Source organism: Oncorhynchus keta, chromosome 24 (assembly GCF_023373465.1).
Source record: "Oncorhynchus keta strain PuntledgeMale-10-30-2019 chromosome 24, Oket_V2, whole genome shotgun sequence".
In the NCBI taxonomy this organism is placed as follows: domain Eukaryota; kingdom Metazoa; phylum Chordata; class Actinopteri; order Salmoniformes; family Salmonidae; genus Oncorhynchus; species Oncorhynchus keta.
The window spans coordinates 10,204,570-10,224,487 of NC_068444.1; the positions used below are offsets into that span (position 1 = coordinate 10,204,570).

At 40.3% G+C, this 19,918-nt stretch overlaps 1 protein-coding gene across 7 annotated transcripts in view; it reads right to left on the reverse strand.

The window, feature by feature from the left end:
* Positions 1-19,918, reverse strand: part of LOC118402710 (histone acetyltransferase KAT6B-like) — a 114,478-nt gene that overhangs the window by 16,324 nt on the left and 78,236 nt on the right. For all 7 annotated transcript variants that reach the window (XM_052477659.1, XM_052477654.1, XM_052477655.1 and 4 more), the window contains 6 exons: positions 18,259-18,374; positions 17,162-17,274; positions 16,822-16,963; positions 15,762-15,923; positions 14,152-14,245; positions 2,647-2,878 (listed from right to left, as the gene is read on the reverse strand). In XM_052477659.1, coding sequence (XP_052333619.1) covers positions 2,647-2,878; positions 14,152-14,245; positions 15,762-15,923; positions 16,822-16,963; positions 17,162-17,274; positions 18,259-18,374 — 859 coding nt within the window. The remainder of the gene's footprint in view (positions 1-2,646; positions 2,879-14,151; positions 14,246-15,761; positions 15,924-16,821; positions 16,964-17,161; positions 17,275-18,258; positions 18,375-19,918) is intronic.

Genomic DNA, 19,918 nt, shown 5'->3' on the forward strand with positions numbered 1-19,918 from the left:
AAATCAATCAATCAATCTATTCTGATTACCACAAACCTAGAGTAATAATCAACAAGATCAATCAATCAATCAATCTATTCTGATTACCACAAACCTAGAGTAATAATCAACAAGATCAATCAATCAATCAATCTATTCTGATTACCACAAACCTAGAGTAATAATCAACAAGATCAATCAATCAATCTATTCTGATTACCACAAACCTAGAGTAATAATCAACAAGATCAATCAATCAATCAATCTATTCTGATTACCACAAACCTAGAGTAATAATCAACAAGATCGATCAATCAATCAATCTATTCTGATTACCACAAACCTAGAGTAATAATCAACAAGATCAATCAATCAATCTATTCTGATTACCACAAACCTAGAGTAACAATCAACAAGATCAATCTATCTATTCTGATTACCACAAACCTAGAGTAACAATAAACAAGATCAATCAATCAATCAATCAATCTATTCTGATTACCACAAAACTAGAGTAATAATCAACAAGATCAATCAATCAATCTATTCTGATTACCACAAACCTAGAGTAATAATCAACAAGATCAATCAATCTATTCTGATTACCACAAACCTAGAGTAACAATAAACAAGATCAATCAATCAATCAATCAATCAATCAATCAATCAATCAATCAATCAATTCTGATTACCACAAAACTAGAGTAATAATCAACAAGATCAATCAATCTATTCTGATTACCACAAACCTAGAGTAACAATAAACAAGATCAATCAATCAATCAATCAATCAATCAATCAATCTATTCTGATTACCACAAAACTAGAGTAATAATCAACAAGATCAATCAATCAATCAATCTATTCTGATTACCACAAAACTAGAGTAACAATCAACAAGATCAATCAATCAATCTATTCTGATTACCACAAACCTAGAGTAATAATCAACAAGATCAATCAATCAATCTATTCTGATTACCACAAACCTAGAGTAATAATCAACAAGATCAATCAATCAATCTATTCTGATTACCACAAACCTAGAGTAACAATCAACAAGATCAATCAATCAATCTATCTATTCTGATTACCACAAACCTAGAGTAATAATCAACAAGATCAATCAATCAATCTATTCTGATTACCACAAATTTAGAGTAATAATCAACAAAATCAATCAATCAATCAATCAATCTATTCTGATTACCACAAACCTAGAGTAATAATCAACAAGATCAATCAATCAATCTATTCTGATTACCACAAACCTAGAGTAATAATCAACAAGATCAATCAATCTATTCTGATTACCACAAACCTAGAGTAATAATCAACAAGATCAATCAATCAATCTATTCTGATTACCACAAACCTAGAGTAACAATCAACAAGATCAATCAATCAATCAATCAATCTATTCTGATTACCACAAACCTAGAGTAATAATCAACAAGATCAATCAATCAATCTATTCTGATTACCACAAATCTAGAGTAATAATCAACAAAATCAATCAATCAATCAATCTATTCTGATTACCACAAACCTAGAGTAATAATCAACAAGATCAATCAATCAATCAATCTATTCTGATTACCACAAACCTAGAGTAATAATCAACAAGATCAATCAATCAATCAATCAATCAATCAATCTATTCTGATTACCACAAACCTAGAGTAATAATCAACAAGATCAATCAATCAATCTATTCTGATTACCACAAACCTAGAGTAATAATCAACAAAATCAATCAATCAATCTATTCTGATTACCACAAACCTAGAGTAATAATCAACAAGATCAATCAATCAATCTATTCTGATTACCACAAAACTAGAGTAATAATCAACAAGATCAATCAATCAATCAATCAATCAATCTATTCCGATTACCACAAACCTAGAGTAATAATCAACAAGATCAATCAATCAATATATTCTGATTACCACAAACCTTAGAGAGGAGCAATCATAAACTATGTCAAAAAGCACCAGCTTTCAAAAATATTTTTTAGTTATACAACTGAACATGAATCGATATCTTCTGATCACAACAAACCTAGACAGAAATCATACACCAATTAATCAAATAATATATATTTTTTTACATTAGAAATTGTCAGTAAGTACTGTCAAAGTGCTTAAACAGTAAACCAATAACAAAAAGACCATCTGTATGAGAATAAATCCATGATGCATCCGTTAATAAAGCTGAAACAGAGGATTCTCATAATGGAATAGCAGCAGGTGCTCTTCTGGCGGTCTGTCACTTGACCAGACTCTGTCAACATTTTGCTGCATTAATGGAGACCACGTTCAAAACAACCGACAGACAGATGTCGGACAGACAGGTGTCAGAAAGGAGGGAACACGTGCAGACAGAGAGACAGACAGACAGACAGACAGACAGACAGACAGACAGACAGACAGACAGACAGACAGACAGACAGACAGACAGGTGTCAGAAAGGAGGGAACACGTGCAGACAGACAGACAGACAGACAGACAGACAGACAGACAGACAGACAGACAGACAGACAGACAGACAGACACACAGACAGACAGACACAAACAGACAGACACACAGACAGACAGACAGACAGACAGACACAAACAGACAAGGACACACACACACAGAGCAAGTGTGTGACTTAAGACTGACCTGCCGTCCTGTCTGTCAATCATGCGGAGGTTTTGGAGAGTAGCAGTAATGTCATGTGGGCACATCCCAGTGGCCTTGCTTATTCCTTTAATGCTGATGTGTTTATCTGGCTGCTTATAGAGGTACTCCACCATGACACTTTTCCAATATGCCAGGTAGGATAAGCGACCCAGATCTGACAGAGGCTTCTCTGGGGAGCCAGCTTGTCCTTCCTGCCTCGTGAGAAGGTAACCTGAAACAGACACATTCAAACAAAACAAAATGACGTGAGACGATGAAGACATAACATGGAAAAGACGCAGTTGCCTAAAATGACCTATTATAACAAAACAACAATTTTGTGAGACGGTAGGTAACCTAAAAAAGACACATTCAAATGATGTGTGGGCCTCTCTGGCCCCCGCTCACAGAGGTTTCTTCTCTCTTCAACTGTTGTCCTTACCTCGATGTTGAGCTCCCCATCTCTCCTTGCCCTAGATCCACAGTGACTAGCCTAACTTATCAGGAACTGAGACTCGACTGTAGCTCTTTACCTACTTCCTTAGAAATATAATAATGATAGTGGACAGACAGACACTTTCTGTAATTCCCCTCGTCACTGCAATAATACATATACTCTACATCATCCTTACCAACAACAAATTATTACTACTAATATGCTGATTATGTATAATCTACGAGGAGCTATGCGTTCTATGGAAAATAATGAACTACGTGGAAGGTAGGTGTGACCTTCCACAGAGTTGCATTATTTTTCAGAGAACACAGAGAGCCCCGAGTTGATTATCCCCTTTCATAGTGTAACGACCCTGGGTTTACAAGCTCGGATATCGACTGCCGCTCGAGCTTTTGCTGCACAGTCGATGTGGACTTCGGGCTAGAAGGTCGAGGGTTCGAGACGTGCTCCCTGACGGTTTCATTACAATACCATTGGCTATAATTGAACACATTTGCTGGTAGAAATGTGTTCAACGTCCCCTGGAGTAGCCAGCTTGCAAAGTTGACTAGACAGCTCCAGTAGTTGCCGTGGTAACCAAATACACAGGCTTGCTAGTTTAGCTCACCAATAAGAGAGCAACACTCGAGGAGATCTGATGACAAACACCACGGGTCATTGATATAGTGTGGAAGGACACGACAGGTGTCTGTAATCATGGCTGGGTGTGGCTTGATGTCATTGGTTGATTTACAGCTACAAAAACAAAACATATAAAAAGCATCATTGATACAATAATAAAAAATAAAAAATGATTACCTAACATTCTTATATGGAAACGGTACATGAATGATATTTTTGTTCTATGGAGGCGTGATGCAAAACAGCTCCAGGGCGTTCCCATGCTTTTCTTAACTCTTGTTCTGAGCACCTGAGATTCACTATGCAGTCTGACACACGTCAAATCAATTTCCTTGATCTTTTGATCTCGTGTGAGGATAACGTTCTATACACGGATCTTTACAGGAAACCTACTGATCCTAACAGTTTGTTGAGGGCTGATAGTTGGCACACGATTCTCTTGAAAAACAGTTTACCCTACAGCCAACTCTGTCAGATCAAAGAAGATAAGATTGACAGAAATCGGACTGAGATGCAAAGAAAATTCAAGGAGAGGGGGGTACAAAAACAGTCATATTAATACTGCCATTGAGAAAATCCCAAACAAATCGAGACATGTTCTCTTTCAAGGACAGTCTGGCAAAAAGAAGCATTCTCGTGTTCTAACTAAGAAGCATTCTCGTGTTCTAACTAAGAAGCATTCTCGTGTTCTAACTGCACGCTATTCAAAGTGCTCTGAATAAATTAAGGGAATCGTTCACACAATGGCACATTCTAAAATCTAATGACAGTATCGGTGATGTGTTTTCAGGCCCTCCCTTGGTTGTATTCTCGCAGGGCAGAAATCTCAGAGATCAATTGGTAAACTCTGATTTTACCACCCCCCAAAAAAGTCTATTTGCGCCTCTACCGGATGGAAACTACAAGTGTAATGGCTGTGCTTAATACAATGGCACTTACAAATGTAGATCCTTCAAACACCGTCAAACAAGGAATCAAATGCCAATCAAAAGGTGTTATCACATGCTTTACAAAGCCAGTTATTTATCTTGTCCTTGTGGTAAAAAAAAAAAAAAAAAATGTGAGTAAAATGAAGCGCAAACTAAAAGTAAGAACTCAAAGTAAGAATCTTGGAGCATCGTAGCGCAAATTAGGTGCAAAAACAAGACTTACCCAGTTACGGCCCACTTTTTTGGAAGTGAACCACTATTTCGTCCCTTCGTTATATCGGCATCGAACATGTCACCCTCCCTAGGAAAGGGGGTGACCTCGACAATTTATTGTTAAAATGAGAGGCTGCCTGGATCTTAAATCTTTCTTGAATTTGGTAGCTCAAGTTGCCCAGTAGTGTGTGCCACAGAAAGTATTTGACTCTCGCCACAAAATTAAGGACCCCCCTCTTCTATTTTGGGACTGCAAAGCCTGGCACACTTCTGAATCATTTTTGGTGACCTATCATGCCCTCTGATGTGTGCCACGGGAAGTATTAAACTCTAGCCACAAAAGGAAATGGCTATTTCAGCAAAAATCATTTTCAGAGCCCTCTACCCATCCCTCAATCCTCCATCCCATCATGGTTTTCCCTCTTATGGATTTTCCTACATTTAAAAATATATATTTCCTGTTTTGTTTTAAGAATGTAGGTACAGTAGTAGTAATAAAACAATAACAACAATAAATTAAACATGGGCGAAAAATAAAGTCAACATGAATGAAGAGGAATGAAGAGGAAAGGGACAGACTAGATCCCAACTATCTCAGCCATATATACGATTCTCGGTCTCGGAGGGAAAATCGCGGACTTGGAAGATGACAAGATGACAATCTTCCCTAAAATAAGTGTGGATCACCTGAGGCCTCATATAGAGGAGACTCCCTCGGATCCCTCATAAAATAGAATCAGGTGTTGCAGAGGCTTGGGGAGGAAAATATGTACATGTGCTGTTTAGAATCGGCCCATTTAATTTTATTTTTTTACCTTTATTTAACTAGGCAAGTCAGTTAAGAACATATTCTTATTTTCAATGACGGCCTGGGAACAGTGGGTTAACTGCCTTGTTCAGGGGCAGAACGACAGATTTGTACCTTGTCAGCTCGGGGGTTTGAACTGGCAACCTTCCGGTTACTAGTCCAACGCTCTAACCACGAGGCCACGCTGCCGCCCCACATCAAATCTTTTATCGGTATCTCCACAGAACTGGTCTAAATATGGAGCTGGAAAGTGAGGTAAGACTGTGTTGCACATACAGTATATGTGTATGTGTGATTAATCTGTAAGGAAAACCTAAATGGCTGTTTTTCCCATGTAACAGATTTACCTTCACAGTCTTTCATTTTTTCTTCTGTCAGACCATTAATGCCTACAGGTTCCATCTGGTGCAGAATTTTAAACAGGCAGTCAACCGAGCAGCTTTCTACATTGACGCCTTTAAAATGACTGGCACTTGGGGGGAGCAAGAAATCAAAACTTAAGGTCGGTTGGATTATTCTCAGAATATTATATCTGACAGATTCTGAACTCAAGCAACTGTATCCTTGTTCTTTTAAACTTCAGATTGATCCAATGATGTACAAGTACACTATTGGAATCATCAATGAACACAACCGCTGGACTGTGGCGGTAAGAGCCGCTGAGGCAATACTAAGACATACATAATACAGAATATACATGTGAACACGTGTGTAAAATGGCATTGCAAATTATAATCTTAAATTTAACATAATTCTGTTGGGGAAAAATCCAATGACCATCACATCCCCCCCCCAGTTTGCTGAATGTGTTCTGAAGGAGGAGTCGTTTGTCTTTACAAATACAAAGATGTTAACATCAGGAGAGAAGAAATAGCAGTCGCTCTCCTCCAAAACACTGGTCAATTGAAAAAAACATGTATATGGATCTTTCAAGGTTATCTTTGATCCACCTTTTGACTAGATAGCCACTAAAACACATGTATTTAAATAACTGTGTTACAAGAAACCAATACTATTCCCTTGTTCCCCGTTTGCTCAGAAAAATACATGTAAAGATGTATAGACTACTTGACATTATGTTTTGCTGACCTGAGCCAACTGTGCCACTTCTGTGGTGAGGTGGACAATAATGAGGAAGACACTACCTGGGTAATTTCTTGTTCACTTCTAAAAGGCATTTTTACATTTTTACGAGTACGAATTTGTATAAGTAGTAATATTTCTAGAGGTAGTACTATCCACTTTGTTGTCTGACAATGAGATAATTGTAAAGCAAGAAAATGCATTTAATGTGGTAAATATATGAACATTTTTCTTCATAAATGTCAGATTGGTTGTGACCGCTAGCCCACGTTGGTTCCACCGGTCCGGTACCATCCCATCATAGGAGGATTATGTCTGCGCTGCCTGTCAGGACGAGGTTGGGCTTGAGGTCCAGGCGGCGGCATCACCTGGAAAACTTTCCATAAAAAGTGGAAACTAAATGTTCAGTCGACCTGTTGCAGCTTTCCAATTTATTTACGTTATTTATTGTCTTTTATTTGTGATTTATTGTCATATTATATCTTATTATGCAAATATATATATATGTGTGTATTTCCTATTTAAATGTTTGTTAACAAACTTACCTTTCTATTTTTGTGTGACAATATTTGTGTATTATTTTTTATTTCCTTAAAACATTAGAAAATGTTTTTTAAAATACACGTCTATGTTTCTTTATACTCTAATTGTACTTTCTGTATTACACTCTACTGGTCAACATGAGCTACCAAAATGATTATGAAGCGTGCCAGGCCTTGCAATCCCAAAATGGGAGGAGAATTTCGGCAGGCAAAAAAATTGCCTTGCCCCCCCCCTTCTAATAAACTTCACTTCAGGATAGACAACCGGAATGATTAATTAATAAGATAATACACCTGAAACAAATAGAGAAACTGTAAACTGCAGACATTACTAACGTCTCCTTGCGATCAAACCGTCATAAAACAATTTAAAAAATGAAACGCAGCCTAACGTGATCAGAAGTCGCAGCAATGAAGAATTGAGTGTGTTCACGTGAAGGGGTGGATTCTGACAGGGGGTAGCTTTTCGGCACAACACCAGAAGCTATTTCAGTCCAAGTCAAGCACTGAAATAGGACTGGCCTATTTTACGACATTTCCAATTGATGACATGTTTCCCTTTCGCGCTCTGTGGTTATCGAAAGGGAGAGCGCTCGAAAGATTTTTCAAATGCGTTGCGGAACTAGTTAAATTCTCAATGGATGGAAAAACAGACTTTGTTTGCTTGCGGTTTTGAGGTGAAGAAAACATTACTTTGAGAAACTCCACAGGTCATTAGTGGTTATGCCAATCAGGAATACTATCAGATCCACAAATGAGCACATTTATAAGCCTACATTTGCGCGCAGGCCAGGTAGCCTATAAGGCCTTCTTCTATGCCTGTGCATCCTCACTCAACACTCAACAGGAGCGCTTCAAACAAAAGACAACGACTAAATTGACAAAACTCGTAACTGGAAGGAAATAAATCAAAACTTGTTTCTCACAAGTGTAGCATAGGTTGTCCATTCTGCAAACAACGTGTCCACTCTGATAATGAGAACAGGAAGACTGGAATAATAATATTGAGTGCAATTAAAATAAATTACCGTAAACAAAGTAACAAATATTGTAGATTCTAAATTATAGGAATTAACGGTATATGTACTACTGGTGATATAGGCATTGGGGAATTGATATACACTAACGATCGAACTCAAACAATTCATATAAAACAATGAATGTGTACTAATTGTGGGGAGAGAGACATTGTGTATCTGGGTGCGAGGACAATCCGAAGTCTGGGAGGAGTAAGGCGATGCGGTACGGAGCTACAGAACCAGTCAAACGTTTGAACACACCTACTCATTCAAGGGTTTTTCTTAATTTTGACTTTTCTACATTGTAGAATAATAGTGAAGACATCAAGACTATGAAATAACACATATGGAATCACGCAGTAAGAAAAAAAGCTTTAAACAAAACAAAATATATTTTATATTCTTCAAAGTAGCCATCCTTTGCCTTGATGACAGTTTTGCACACACTTGGCATTCTCTCAACCAGCTTCACCTGTAATGTTTTTCCAACAGTCCTGTAGGAGTTTCCACATATGCTGAGCACTTGTTGGCTGCTTTTTCTTCACTCTGCGGTCCAACTCATCCCAAACCATCTCAATTGGGTTGAGGTCGGGTGATTGTGGAGGCCAGGTCATCTGATGCAGCACCATCACTCTCCTTCTAGGTCAAATAGCCCTTACACAGCCTGGAGGTGTTTTGGGTCATTGTCCTGTTGAAAAACAAATGATAGTCCAACTAAGCCCAAACCAGATGGGATGGCGTATCACTGCAGAATGCTGTGGTAGCCATGCTGGTTAAGTGTGCCTTGAATTCTAAATAAATTACAGACAGTGTCACCAGCAAAGCACCCCCACACCATCACACCTCCTCCTCCATGCTTCACGGTGGAAACTACACATGCAGAGATCTGTTCACCTACTCCACGTCTCTCACAAAGATCAAAAATCACAAAAATCTCAAATTTGTCCATTGCTCTTGTTTCTTCGTCCAAGCAAGTCTCATCTTACTATTGGTGTCCTTTAGTAGTGGTGAAGGCCTGATTCACGCAGTCTCCTCTGAACAGTTGATGTTGAAATGCGTCTGTTACTTGAACTCTGCAAAGCATTTATTTGGGCTGCAATTTCTGAGGCTGGTAACTCTAATGAACTTATCCTCTGCAGCACAGGTAACTCTGGGTCTTCCTTTCCTGTGGTGGTCCTTATGAGAGAGAGTTTCATCATAGCACTTTTTAATTATTATTATTATTATTTTTTAAATGTAACCTTTATTTAACTAGGCAAGTCAGTTTTAGGAACACATTCTTATTTATAATGACGGTCTAGGAACAGTGCCTTGTTCAGGGGCAGAATGACAGATTTTTACATTGTCAGCTCGGGGATTCGATCTCAGGGGATTCGATCGAGCAACCTTTCTGTTACTGGCTCAATGCTTAATGGTTTTTGCGACGACACTTGAAGAAACTTTCAAAGTTCTAGAAATGTTCCGCATTGACTGATCTTGATGTCTTGAAGTAATGATGGACTGTCGTTTCTCTTTGCTTATTTGAGCTGTTCTTGCCATAATATGGACTTGGTCTTTTACCAAATAGGGCTCTCTTCTGTATACCACCCCTACCTTGTCACAACACAACTGATTGGCTCAAACGCATTAAGGAAAGAAATTCCACAAATTAACTTTTAACAAGGCAAACTTGTTAATTGAAATGCATTCCAGGTGACTACATCATGAAGCTGGTAGAGAGAATGCCAAGAGTGTGCAAAGCTGTCATCAAGGCAAAGGTTGGCTAAGAATCTAAAATAGATTTGGATTTGTTTTACACTTTTTTGGCTACTACACAATTTCATATGTGTTATTTCATAGTGTTGATGTCTTCACTAGTATTATACAATGTAAAACATAGTCAAAATGAAGGAAATCCCTTGAATGAGTAGGTGTGTTCAGACTTCTGACTGGTTCTGTATTTGTTACAGACTTAAAAAGTCTCTGTCGGCTAACAGTCTAACGACCAAGCAATTGGCGGCCCTACATAATAGCAAGGTAGGACGGATGGTTTGGTTAGCTGAACTAGCAAGTCTGTTTGGTTACCAAGGCAACTACTGTCTAGTGGTAAAAGTACTAAATTATAGCTATGGTATAAAAAGGAACTTGGGGCTCCATGTGTTCTGTGGAAGGTCAGTTCCACTCAGTTAGCGCGTCGTGGAACACACCTTCTATGGAACGCACAGCCCCTCGATGATTATCCCATACATAAATGGGCTGATTATGTCATTAAAAATGATCTCAAGGCAGACAGTCTCCAACAGTAGGTAACCTAACAAGACATTCAGATTAAACAATACTGCGTTTACATAGACAACCCGAATTCAGATAATGTTGCATACTTTAGATGCCCGGATGTCATACTAATTTTAGCCTTTCTTCTAGTAGAATTCACTCTATTGGGGAAGAGAATCCTATTCGGAGACCCATGGGGTCTGACAACAGCTGATAATCAGCTGAGGGAACAGGTTGTACCAAAATGAATGAATGGGGGAAATCAACACAACTGTACATTAGATGATGCACTCTCAGTAGGAGGAGCCTAGTGTGCTGTTATTTGATGCTAACTGCATTCGTTTTAACTAAACAGTATGTTCTAAATAGTATGTTGTAGTACACAGTATGCAGTTTAAATAAGTAGTAGACAAGCCAGATTTGGGGACATGGACCACATTCAAACAATACCATTTTATGAGAAAGTAGGTTACTATGAAACCTAAAAAAGACAAAAACAAATGCTAGTCAGAGAAATAGCATCCTACAGTCTGAGGATACACCTCTCAGTATCTCCTCCAGTATCTAGCATCCTACGGTGTGAGGATACACCTCTCAGTATCTCCTCCAGTATCTAACATCCTACGGTGTGAGGATACACCTCTCAGTATCTCCTCCAGTATCTAACATCCTACGGTGTGAGGATAAACCTCTCAGTATCTCTATATATCTATAAAAACACATGCTAGCCAGAGATCTAGCATCCTACGGTGTGAGGATACACCTCTCAGTATCTCTATATATCTATAAAAACACATGCTAGCCAGAGATCTAGCATCCTACGGTGTGAGGATAAACCTCTCAGTATCTCTATATATCTATAAAAACACATGCTAGCCAGAGATCTAACATCCTACGGTGTGAGGATACACCTCTCAGTATCTCTATACATCTATAAAAACACATGCTAGCCAGAGACAGCTGCATGTCTTAGATTTCATTTCAATCTCCGTCCTGTCAAAAATGACATTCATAATGTGACGTGCCATCCTGTGTTGGGGAGCAGATCCATTTTCACCTTCAAACAGTAGAAAGGGAGGCAATCAGTTTCCCTCTCCTTCAACCTCTGTCAGCTATGATACATGCTGCCAAGGGCAACACAAGGAGATGGAGAGGAAGGGGGAGAGGAGAAGAGGGGAGGGGGGAAGAGGGGGGGGGAGGGAGAAGAGGGGGGGGGAGAGGGGGGAGGAGAAGAGGGGGAGGGGGAGGGAGAAGAGGGGAGGGGGAGAGGAGAAGAGGGGAGGGGGAGGAGAAGAGGGGAGGGGGGAGGAGAAGATGGGAGGGGGAGGAGAAGATGGGAGGGGGAGGAGAAGAGGGAGGGGGAGGAGAAGAGGGAGGGGGAGGAGAAGATGGGGAGGAGAAGAGGGGAGGGGGAGGAGAAGAGGGGAGGGGGAGAGGAGAAGAGGGGAGGGGGGAGGAAGGGGGGGGAAGAGGGGAGGGGGAGAGGAGAAGAGGGGAGGGGGGAGGAGAAGGGGGGGAGAAGAGGGGAGGGGGGAGAAGAGGGGAGGGGGGAGGAGAAGATGGGAGGGGGAGAGGAGAAGATGGGAGGAGGGGGAGAGGAGAAGGGGGGAGAGGAGAAGAGGGAGGAGAAGATGGGGGAGAGGAGAAGAGGGGAGGAGGGGGAGAGGAGAAGATGGGAGGAGGGGGAGAGGAGAAGAGGGGGAGAGGAGAAGAGGGGAGGAGGGGGAGAGGAGAAGATGGGGGGGAGAGGAGAAGATGGGGGGAGAGGAGAAGAGGGGAGGAGGGGGAGAGGAGAAGATGGGAGGGAGAGGAGAAGAGGGGGGAGAGGAGAAGAGGGGAGGAGGGGGAGAGGAGAAGAGGGGAGGAGGGGGAGAGGAGAAGAGGGGAGGAGGGGGAGAGGAGAAGAGGGGGGAGGAGAAGAGGGGGGGAGAGGAGAAGATGGGGAGAGGAGAAGAGGGGAGGAGGGGGAGAGGAGAAGAGGGGAGGAGGGGGGAAACAAAGCCACAGAACAAATGGAGGAGAAGCAGCTGGATGTCATTTCCCACAAAAGGCTCTGCACTTATTAGAGATGAAGAGGAAAAGAATAAAGAACCTAAGGTAGCGGTGTCTGTATGTCATTTGTTTTAGAGCTGTTCTGTCAAGGGTCATCCATTATAAGCAGCTTGAAATTAATGAATGTCTTTTAATGTGTGCACCCACTACCAGGAACCAAACAAGTACATCTAATCACCAAACACTGAATACATAATATGCCAGTCATTATGACAAATGTTCATTACCCAAAGCTCAGGAGAAAGAAGAGAATTGTCAATAATTTACCCCACAAAAATATATACTGCTAGAACAGAGTAATAAGTTAATATTCTAACACTAACAAGTCATATTTTATTCTGTGTGTTTTACTAAATGCATTTGCTGTGATTTACCATCTGTGAATCTAAACAAAAAGCCTATTCGGAATCCACTGGGGGTAATGATTAGAGAGAGAGAGAGAGAAAGAAAAGCATTATTCACGCTGGCAAACGAAGCTAATGCTTTCCCTCGCGCAGCGAAGCTACCTGAGACAAAGTGTTTCTCTAATACCATCCAATAAAAGCAGAACATTTTTAATCTGAACAACTTCCAATTCCAAAGCCACAATGTACAGTCCAAATGGCACCCCTTTCCCTAGTTAGTGCACTACAGCCCTGTAGGACCCTGGTCAAAAGTAGCACACTACATAGGGTGACATTTAGGACACATCACATTTTCCAATAAAGCCCTCTTTGAGCTCAGAACTCAGCTGTGTTCAATCTCTTCTTAATCCCTCTCTCCCTGTTATCAACACACTGTCAATATCACACATCCTCTCTCTCTCTCTCTCTCTCTCTCTCTCTCTCTCTCTCTCTCTCTCTCTCTCTCTCTCTCTCTCTCTCTCTCTCTCTCTCTCTCTCTCTCTCTCTCTCTCTCTCTCTCTCTCTCTCTCTCTCTCTCTCTCTCTCTCTCTCTCTCTCTCTCTCTCTCTCTCTCTCTCTCTCTCTCTCTCTCTCTCTCTCTCTCTCTCTCTCTCTCTCTCTCTCTGGAAATCAAACACTCCATTACATCGCACGAACACACACACACACACACACACACACACACACACACACACCACTCCTCCAAAGAGAAAAAAGTGTACTAATTAAATAGCTATGACAAACTGTCCAAATCTGGCACCTAAACACAATGCCGTCTCCAGGCAGCAGTTGTTTTCATAAGTACACCAGAACGTCCCGATTATATGATTGAAAACACACTCTTATGCAAGTACACTGAACGAAAATATAAATGCAACACGGTCCCATCATGAGTTGAAATAAAAGATCCCAAAAATTGTTCCATATGATTTCCTCATATGAACTGTAATTCAGTAAAATCTTTGAAATTGTTGCATTTATATTTCTGATCAATATAAATTGCCTTGATTTACACATTTCAACGAATTCACAAGCACCTGACTGACACAAATCTATGCCCGAGGAAACATTTTAAAATCAGGCAAGCATTCTAGAATCAAGCTGGCATTGAGTTTTATGTTCTTAGAACGCATTAAGGGACTTACTGAAATCAATGAGGAACCTTCCAAAGCCTTGCCTTTGGTACTGAGGCATGATCATTATACAGGAGACATTGTACTTCTGCTGGCAAAGCTTTTCCTGAGGGAAGGGGAAACAGATCAAGTATGTCAGAGCTCTGCTGAAGCTGGCAATTTACTGCACGTGTCACTGTCCTTGTCTAAAGCACACACGCGCACGCACGCACGCGCACGCACACACACACACAAAGGTGCACACACACACACATACATGAACGCGCACAATCCCTTGTGAATACATTTAGCTTTTAAGATGACCAATATAGTATAGACAGTGTCACTGCATTAATCATGACTAATATAGTATAGACAGTGTCACTGCATTAATCATGACTAATATACAGTATAGACAGTGTCACTGCATTAATCATGACTAATATAGTAAAGACAGTGTCACTGCATTAATCATGACTAATATACAGTATAGACAGTGTCACTGCATTAATCATGACTAATATAGTATAGACAGTGTCACTGCATTAATCATGACTAATATACAGTATCACTGCATTAATCATGACTAATATAGTATAGACAGTGTCACTGCATTAATCATGACTAATATACAGTATAGACAGTGTCACTGCATTAATCATGACTAATATAGTATAGACAGTGTCACTGCATTAATCATGACTAATATAGTATAGACAGTGTCACTGCATTAATCATGACTAATATAGTATAGACAGTGTCACTGCATTAATCATGACTAATATACAGTATAGACAGTGTCACTGCATTAATCATGACTAATATACAGTATAGACAGTGTCACTGCATTAATCATGACTAATATAGTATAGACAGTGTCACTGCATTAATCATGACTAATATACAGTATAGACAGTGTCACTGCATTAATCATGACTAATATAGTATAGACAGTGTCACTGCATTAATCATGACTAATATACAGTAAAGACAGTGTCACTGCATTAATCATGACTAATATACAGTGTCACTGCATTACTCATGACTAATATACAGTATAGACAGTGTCACTGCATTAATCATGACTAGTATAGACAGTGTCACTGCATTACTCATGACTAGTATAGACAGTGTCACTGCATTAATCATGACTAATATAGTAAAGACAGTGTCACTGCATTAATCATGACTAATATACAGTATCACTGCATTAATCATGACTAATATACAGTATAGACAGTGTCACTGCATTAGTCATGACTAATATAGTATAGCCAGTGTCACTGCATTAGTCATGACTAATATAGTATAGCCAGTGTCACTGCATTAATCATGACTAATATAGTATAGACAGTGTCACTGCATTAACCATGACTAATATACAGTATTACTGCATTAATCATGACTAATATAGTATAGACAGTGTCACTGCATTAATCATGACTAATATACAGTATAGAGAGTGTCACTGCATTAATCATGACTAATATAGTATAGACAGTGTCACTGCATTAATCATGACTAATATACAGTATCACTGCATTAATCATGACTAATATACAGTATAGAGTGTCACTGCATAAATCAAAAAGTTGTCCAACTGGATGAAAGAAAACATCTTTCATGCTGTTGAATATCCTCACCTTGGAGAAATAACCCACAAGGTGACATCCTTTGTCGTCGTTCTTTGTTAGTATGTAAAAAAGGAAAGGCTCCACGTCGTAATATAGGGTCTTGTGATCGAGGAACAGCTTGGCTAACAGGCAGAGGTTTTGGCAGAAGAGTTTGCTGACATTTCCATCAACCTAAACACAGAACAAGACCAGCATAAGAACATTGTTCAAATTCAAAACCAACCAAGTCGAATTCTTTCCTCCTGTTCTTCAGAACCATTCAGTCACATTTCACACAGGTGCAGCACCATGATCACGGGGCAACGTCTCAAATGGAACTCAATTCCCTTTTAAGTGCACTGCAATTTGACCAGGCCAATAAAGAATCTGCTTCAAAGTAGTGCACTATAATTCAGTGCCTTCAGAAAGTATTTACACCCCTGGACTTTTTCCACATTTTGTTGTGTTACAAGGTGGGATTCAAATGGATCTAATCGTCTTTACACACACACACACACACACACACACACACACACACACACACACACACACACACACACACACACACACACACACACACACACACGTTCAAAAGTTTGTGGTCACTTAGAAATGTCCTTGATTTTGAAAGAAAAACACTTTTTTTTTGTCCATTAAAATAACATCAAATTGATCAGAAATACAGTGTAGACATTGTTAATGTGGTAAATGACTATTGTAGCTGGAAACGGATGATTTGTAATGGAATATCTACATAGGCGTACAGAGGTCCATTACCAGCAACCATCACTCCTGTGTTCGCTAATCCAAGTTTATCATTTTAAAAGGCTAATTGATCATTAGAAAACCATTTCGCAATGATGTTAGCACAGCTGAAAACTGTTGTCCTGATTAAAGAAGCAATAAAACTGGCCTTCTTTAGACTAATTGAGTATCTGGAGCATCAGCATTTGTGGGTTTGACTACAGGCTCAAAATGACCAGAAATATATATATATATATTTGGTCAAAAGTATGGCACTATATATAGGGAATATACTGCCATTTGGGACACAACCATTGCTTTACTACTGTGAAGAGTGACCTCTGACCTCGAACACTGAAAGGTCGTCCTTCCTGTAAATCTCATTGGCCGGAGGGTGAAAGCAGCCACACTTCTTGGTGTGTCGCTGTAGGATGTTTTTGCTTCTCATATACTTCAGACAGAACTCACACAGGTAGAGCTTTTGCAATCTGCCAACGACAGAGATAACAAGACAATTTGTATTTCAGCTTGCAAATTAAAAGCCTTAGAAAACACAGTAAATCCGATCACTGGTATAATGCTCTCAAAATACAGTATTTCTATAGGACAAGGACAATGTTTTGTAAACTGGGTCTAATAACATTTGATTTGTACACAATTTGGCAGAGTAAAAAATGAAGCTTTACCTCGAGTATTCAGGTGGGTAAGGAGAAGAGTACCAGGTTTGGATACAATACTTCCCAAACTCTATGAAGGCAGGGAATCGTCCATAGTCAGTGATGGTCATGGTTCCATTTCTCTAAACATGACAAAACAAAACCAAATGTCGTACCACAAGCATTCAAACAGTCTGCCAAAGGCAGTATCTTTCAACAGCAACTTCAACAATGGGATGTGGACCCTTCTTGACACTAAACTACTTCTCAGGTCAGAATCTTTTCAGGGGGGGACAAACTTCAATTAGAATTTGTCATGTTAAACTACAGGCTAGATCTAACTACAGGCTAGATCTAACTACAGGCTAGATCTAACTACAGGCTAGATCTAACTAAAGGCTAGATCTAACTAAAGGCTAGATCTAACTACAGGCTAGATCTAACTAAAGGCTAGATCTAACTAAAGGCTAGATCTAACTAAAGGCTAGATCTAACTACAGGCTAGATCTAACTAAAGGCTAGATCTAACTACAGGCTAGATCTAACTAAAGGCTAGATCTAACTACAGGCTAGATCTAACTACAGGCTAGATCTAACTACAGGCTAGATCTAACTAAAGGCTAGATCTAACTAAAGGCTAGATCTAACTAAAGGCTAGATCTAACTACAGGCTAGATCTAACTACAGGCTAGATCTAACTACAGGCTAGATCTAACTACAGGCTAGATCTAACTACAGGCTAGATCTAACTAAAGGCTAGATCTAACTACAGGGTAGATCTAACTACAGGCTAGATCTAACTACAGGCTAGATCTAACTACAGGCTAGATCTAACTACAGGCTAGATCTAACTACAGGCTAGATCTAACTAAAGGCTAGATCTAACTAAAGGCTAGATCTAACTACAGGCTAGATCTAACTAAAGGCTAGATCTAACTACAGGCTAGATCTAACTACAGGCTAGATCTAACTACAGGCTAGATCTAACTACAGGCTAGATCTAACTACAGGCTAGATCTAACTAAAGGCTAGATCTAACTACAGGCTAGATCTAACTACAGGCTAGATCTAACTTGATCAGATGGTAGGGGTGAAGTGTGATTGATTTATTTGAACAGTTTCCTCACCTGCGACGAGAGCTCTTGGACCTGTGTGAATATCTCCACGTCTTCCTCTGTGACGTGTTCCCTGGAGACGGCTACAAAACCAGGTTCCTGCTTCACCCTCAGCCCCACTTCACTGCCTGTTACGGCAACCAAACATTACAATCCGTTAGTCACAGTAACCAACCACCATGTTAAAGTCACAGTAACCAAACAACCTGTTACAGTCAGTCACCGAAGAGCCTGTTAGTCACAGTAACCAAACAGCATGTTACAGTCAGTCACCGAAGAGCCTGTTAGTCACAGTAACCAAACAGCCTGTTACAGTCAGTCACCGAAGAGCCTGTTAGTCACAGTAACCAAACAGCATGTTACAGTCAGTCACCGAAGAGCCTGTTAGTCACAGTAACCAAACAGCATGTTACAGTCACAGTAACCAAACAGCCTGTTACAGTCAGTCACCAAACAGCATGTTAGTCACAGTAACCAAACAGCCTGTTACAGTCAGTCACCAAACAGCATGTTAGTCACAGTAACCAAACAGCCTGTTACAGTCAGTCACCAAACAGCATGTTAGTCACAGTAACCAAACAGCATGTTACAGTCAGTCACCGAAGAGCCTGTTAGTCACAGTAACCAAACAGCCTGTTACAGTCAGTCACCAAAGAGCCTGTTAGTCACAGTAACCAAACAGCATGTTACAGTCAGTCACCGAAGAGCCTGTTAGTCACAGTAACCAAACAGCCTGTTACAGTCAGTCACCGAAGAGCCTGTTAGTCACAGTAACCAAACAGCATGTTACAGTCAGTCACCGAAGAGCCTGTTAGTCACAGTAACCAAACAGCCTGTTACAGTCAGTCACCGAAGAGCCTGTTAGTCACAGTAACCAAACAGCCTGTTACAGTCAGTCACCGAAGAGCCTGTTAGTCACAGTAACCAAACAGCATGTTAGTCACAGTAACCAAACAGCATGTTACAGTCAGTCACCGAAGAGCCTGTTAGTCACAGTAACCAAACAGCCTGTTACAGTCAGTCACCAAAGAGCCTGTTAGTCACAGTAACCAAACAGCATGTTACAGTCAGTCACCGAAGAGCCTGTTAGTCACAGTAACCAAACAGCCTGTTACAGTCAGTCACCGAAGAGCCTGTTAGTCACAGTAACCAAACAGCATGTTACAGTCAGTCACAGAAGAGCCTGTTAGTCACAGTAACCAAACAGCCTGTTACAGTCAGTCACCGAAGAGCCTGTTAGTCACAGTAACCAAACAGCCTGTTACAGTCAGTCACCGAAGAGCCTGTTAGTCACAGTAACCAAACAGCCTGTTACAGTCAGTCACCGAAGAGCCTGTTAGTCACAGTAACCAAACAGCCTGTTACAGTCAGTCACCGAAGAGCCTGTTAGTCACAGTAACCAAACAGCATGTTACAGTCAGTCACAGTCACCAAACAGCATGTTACAGTCAGTCACCGAAGAGCCTGTTAGTCACAGTAACCAAACAGCCTGTTACAGTCAGTCACCGAAGAGCCTGTTAGTCACAGTAACCAAACAGCATGTTACAGTCAGTCACAGTCACCAAACAGCATGTTACAGTCAGTCACCGAAGAGCCTGTTAGTCACAGTAACCAAACAGCCTGTTACAGTCAGTCACCGAAGAGCCTGTTAGTCACAGTAACCAAACAGCAT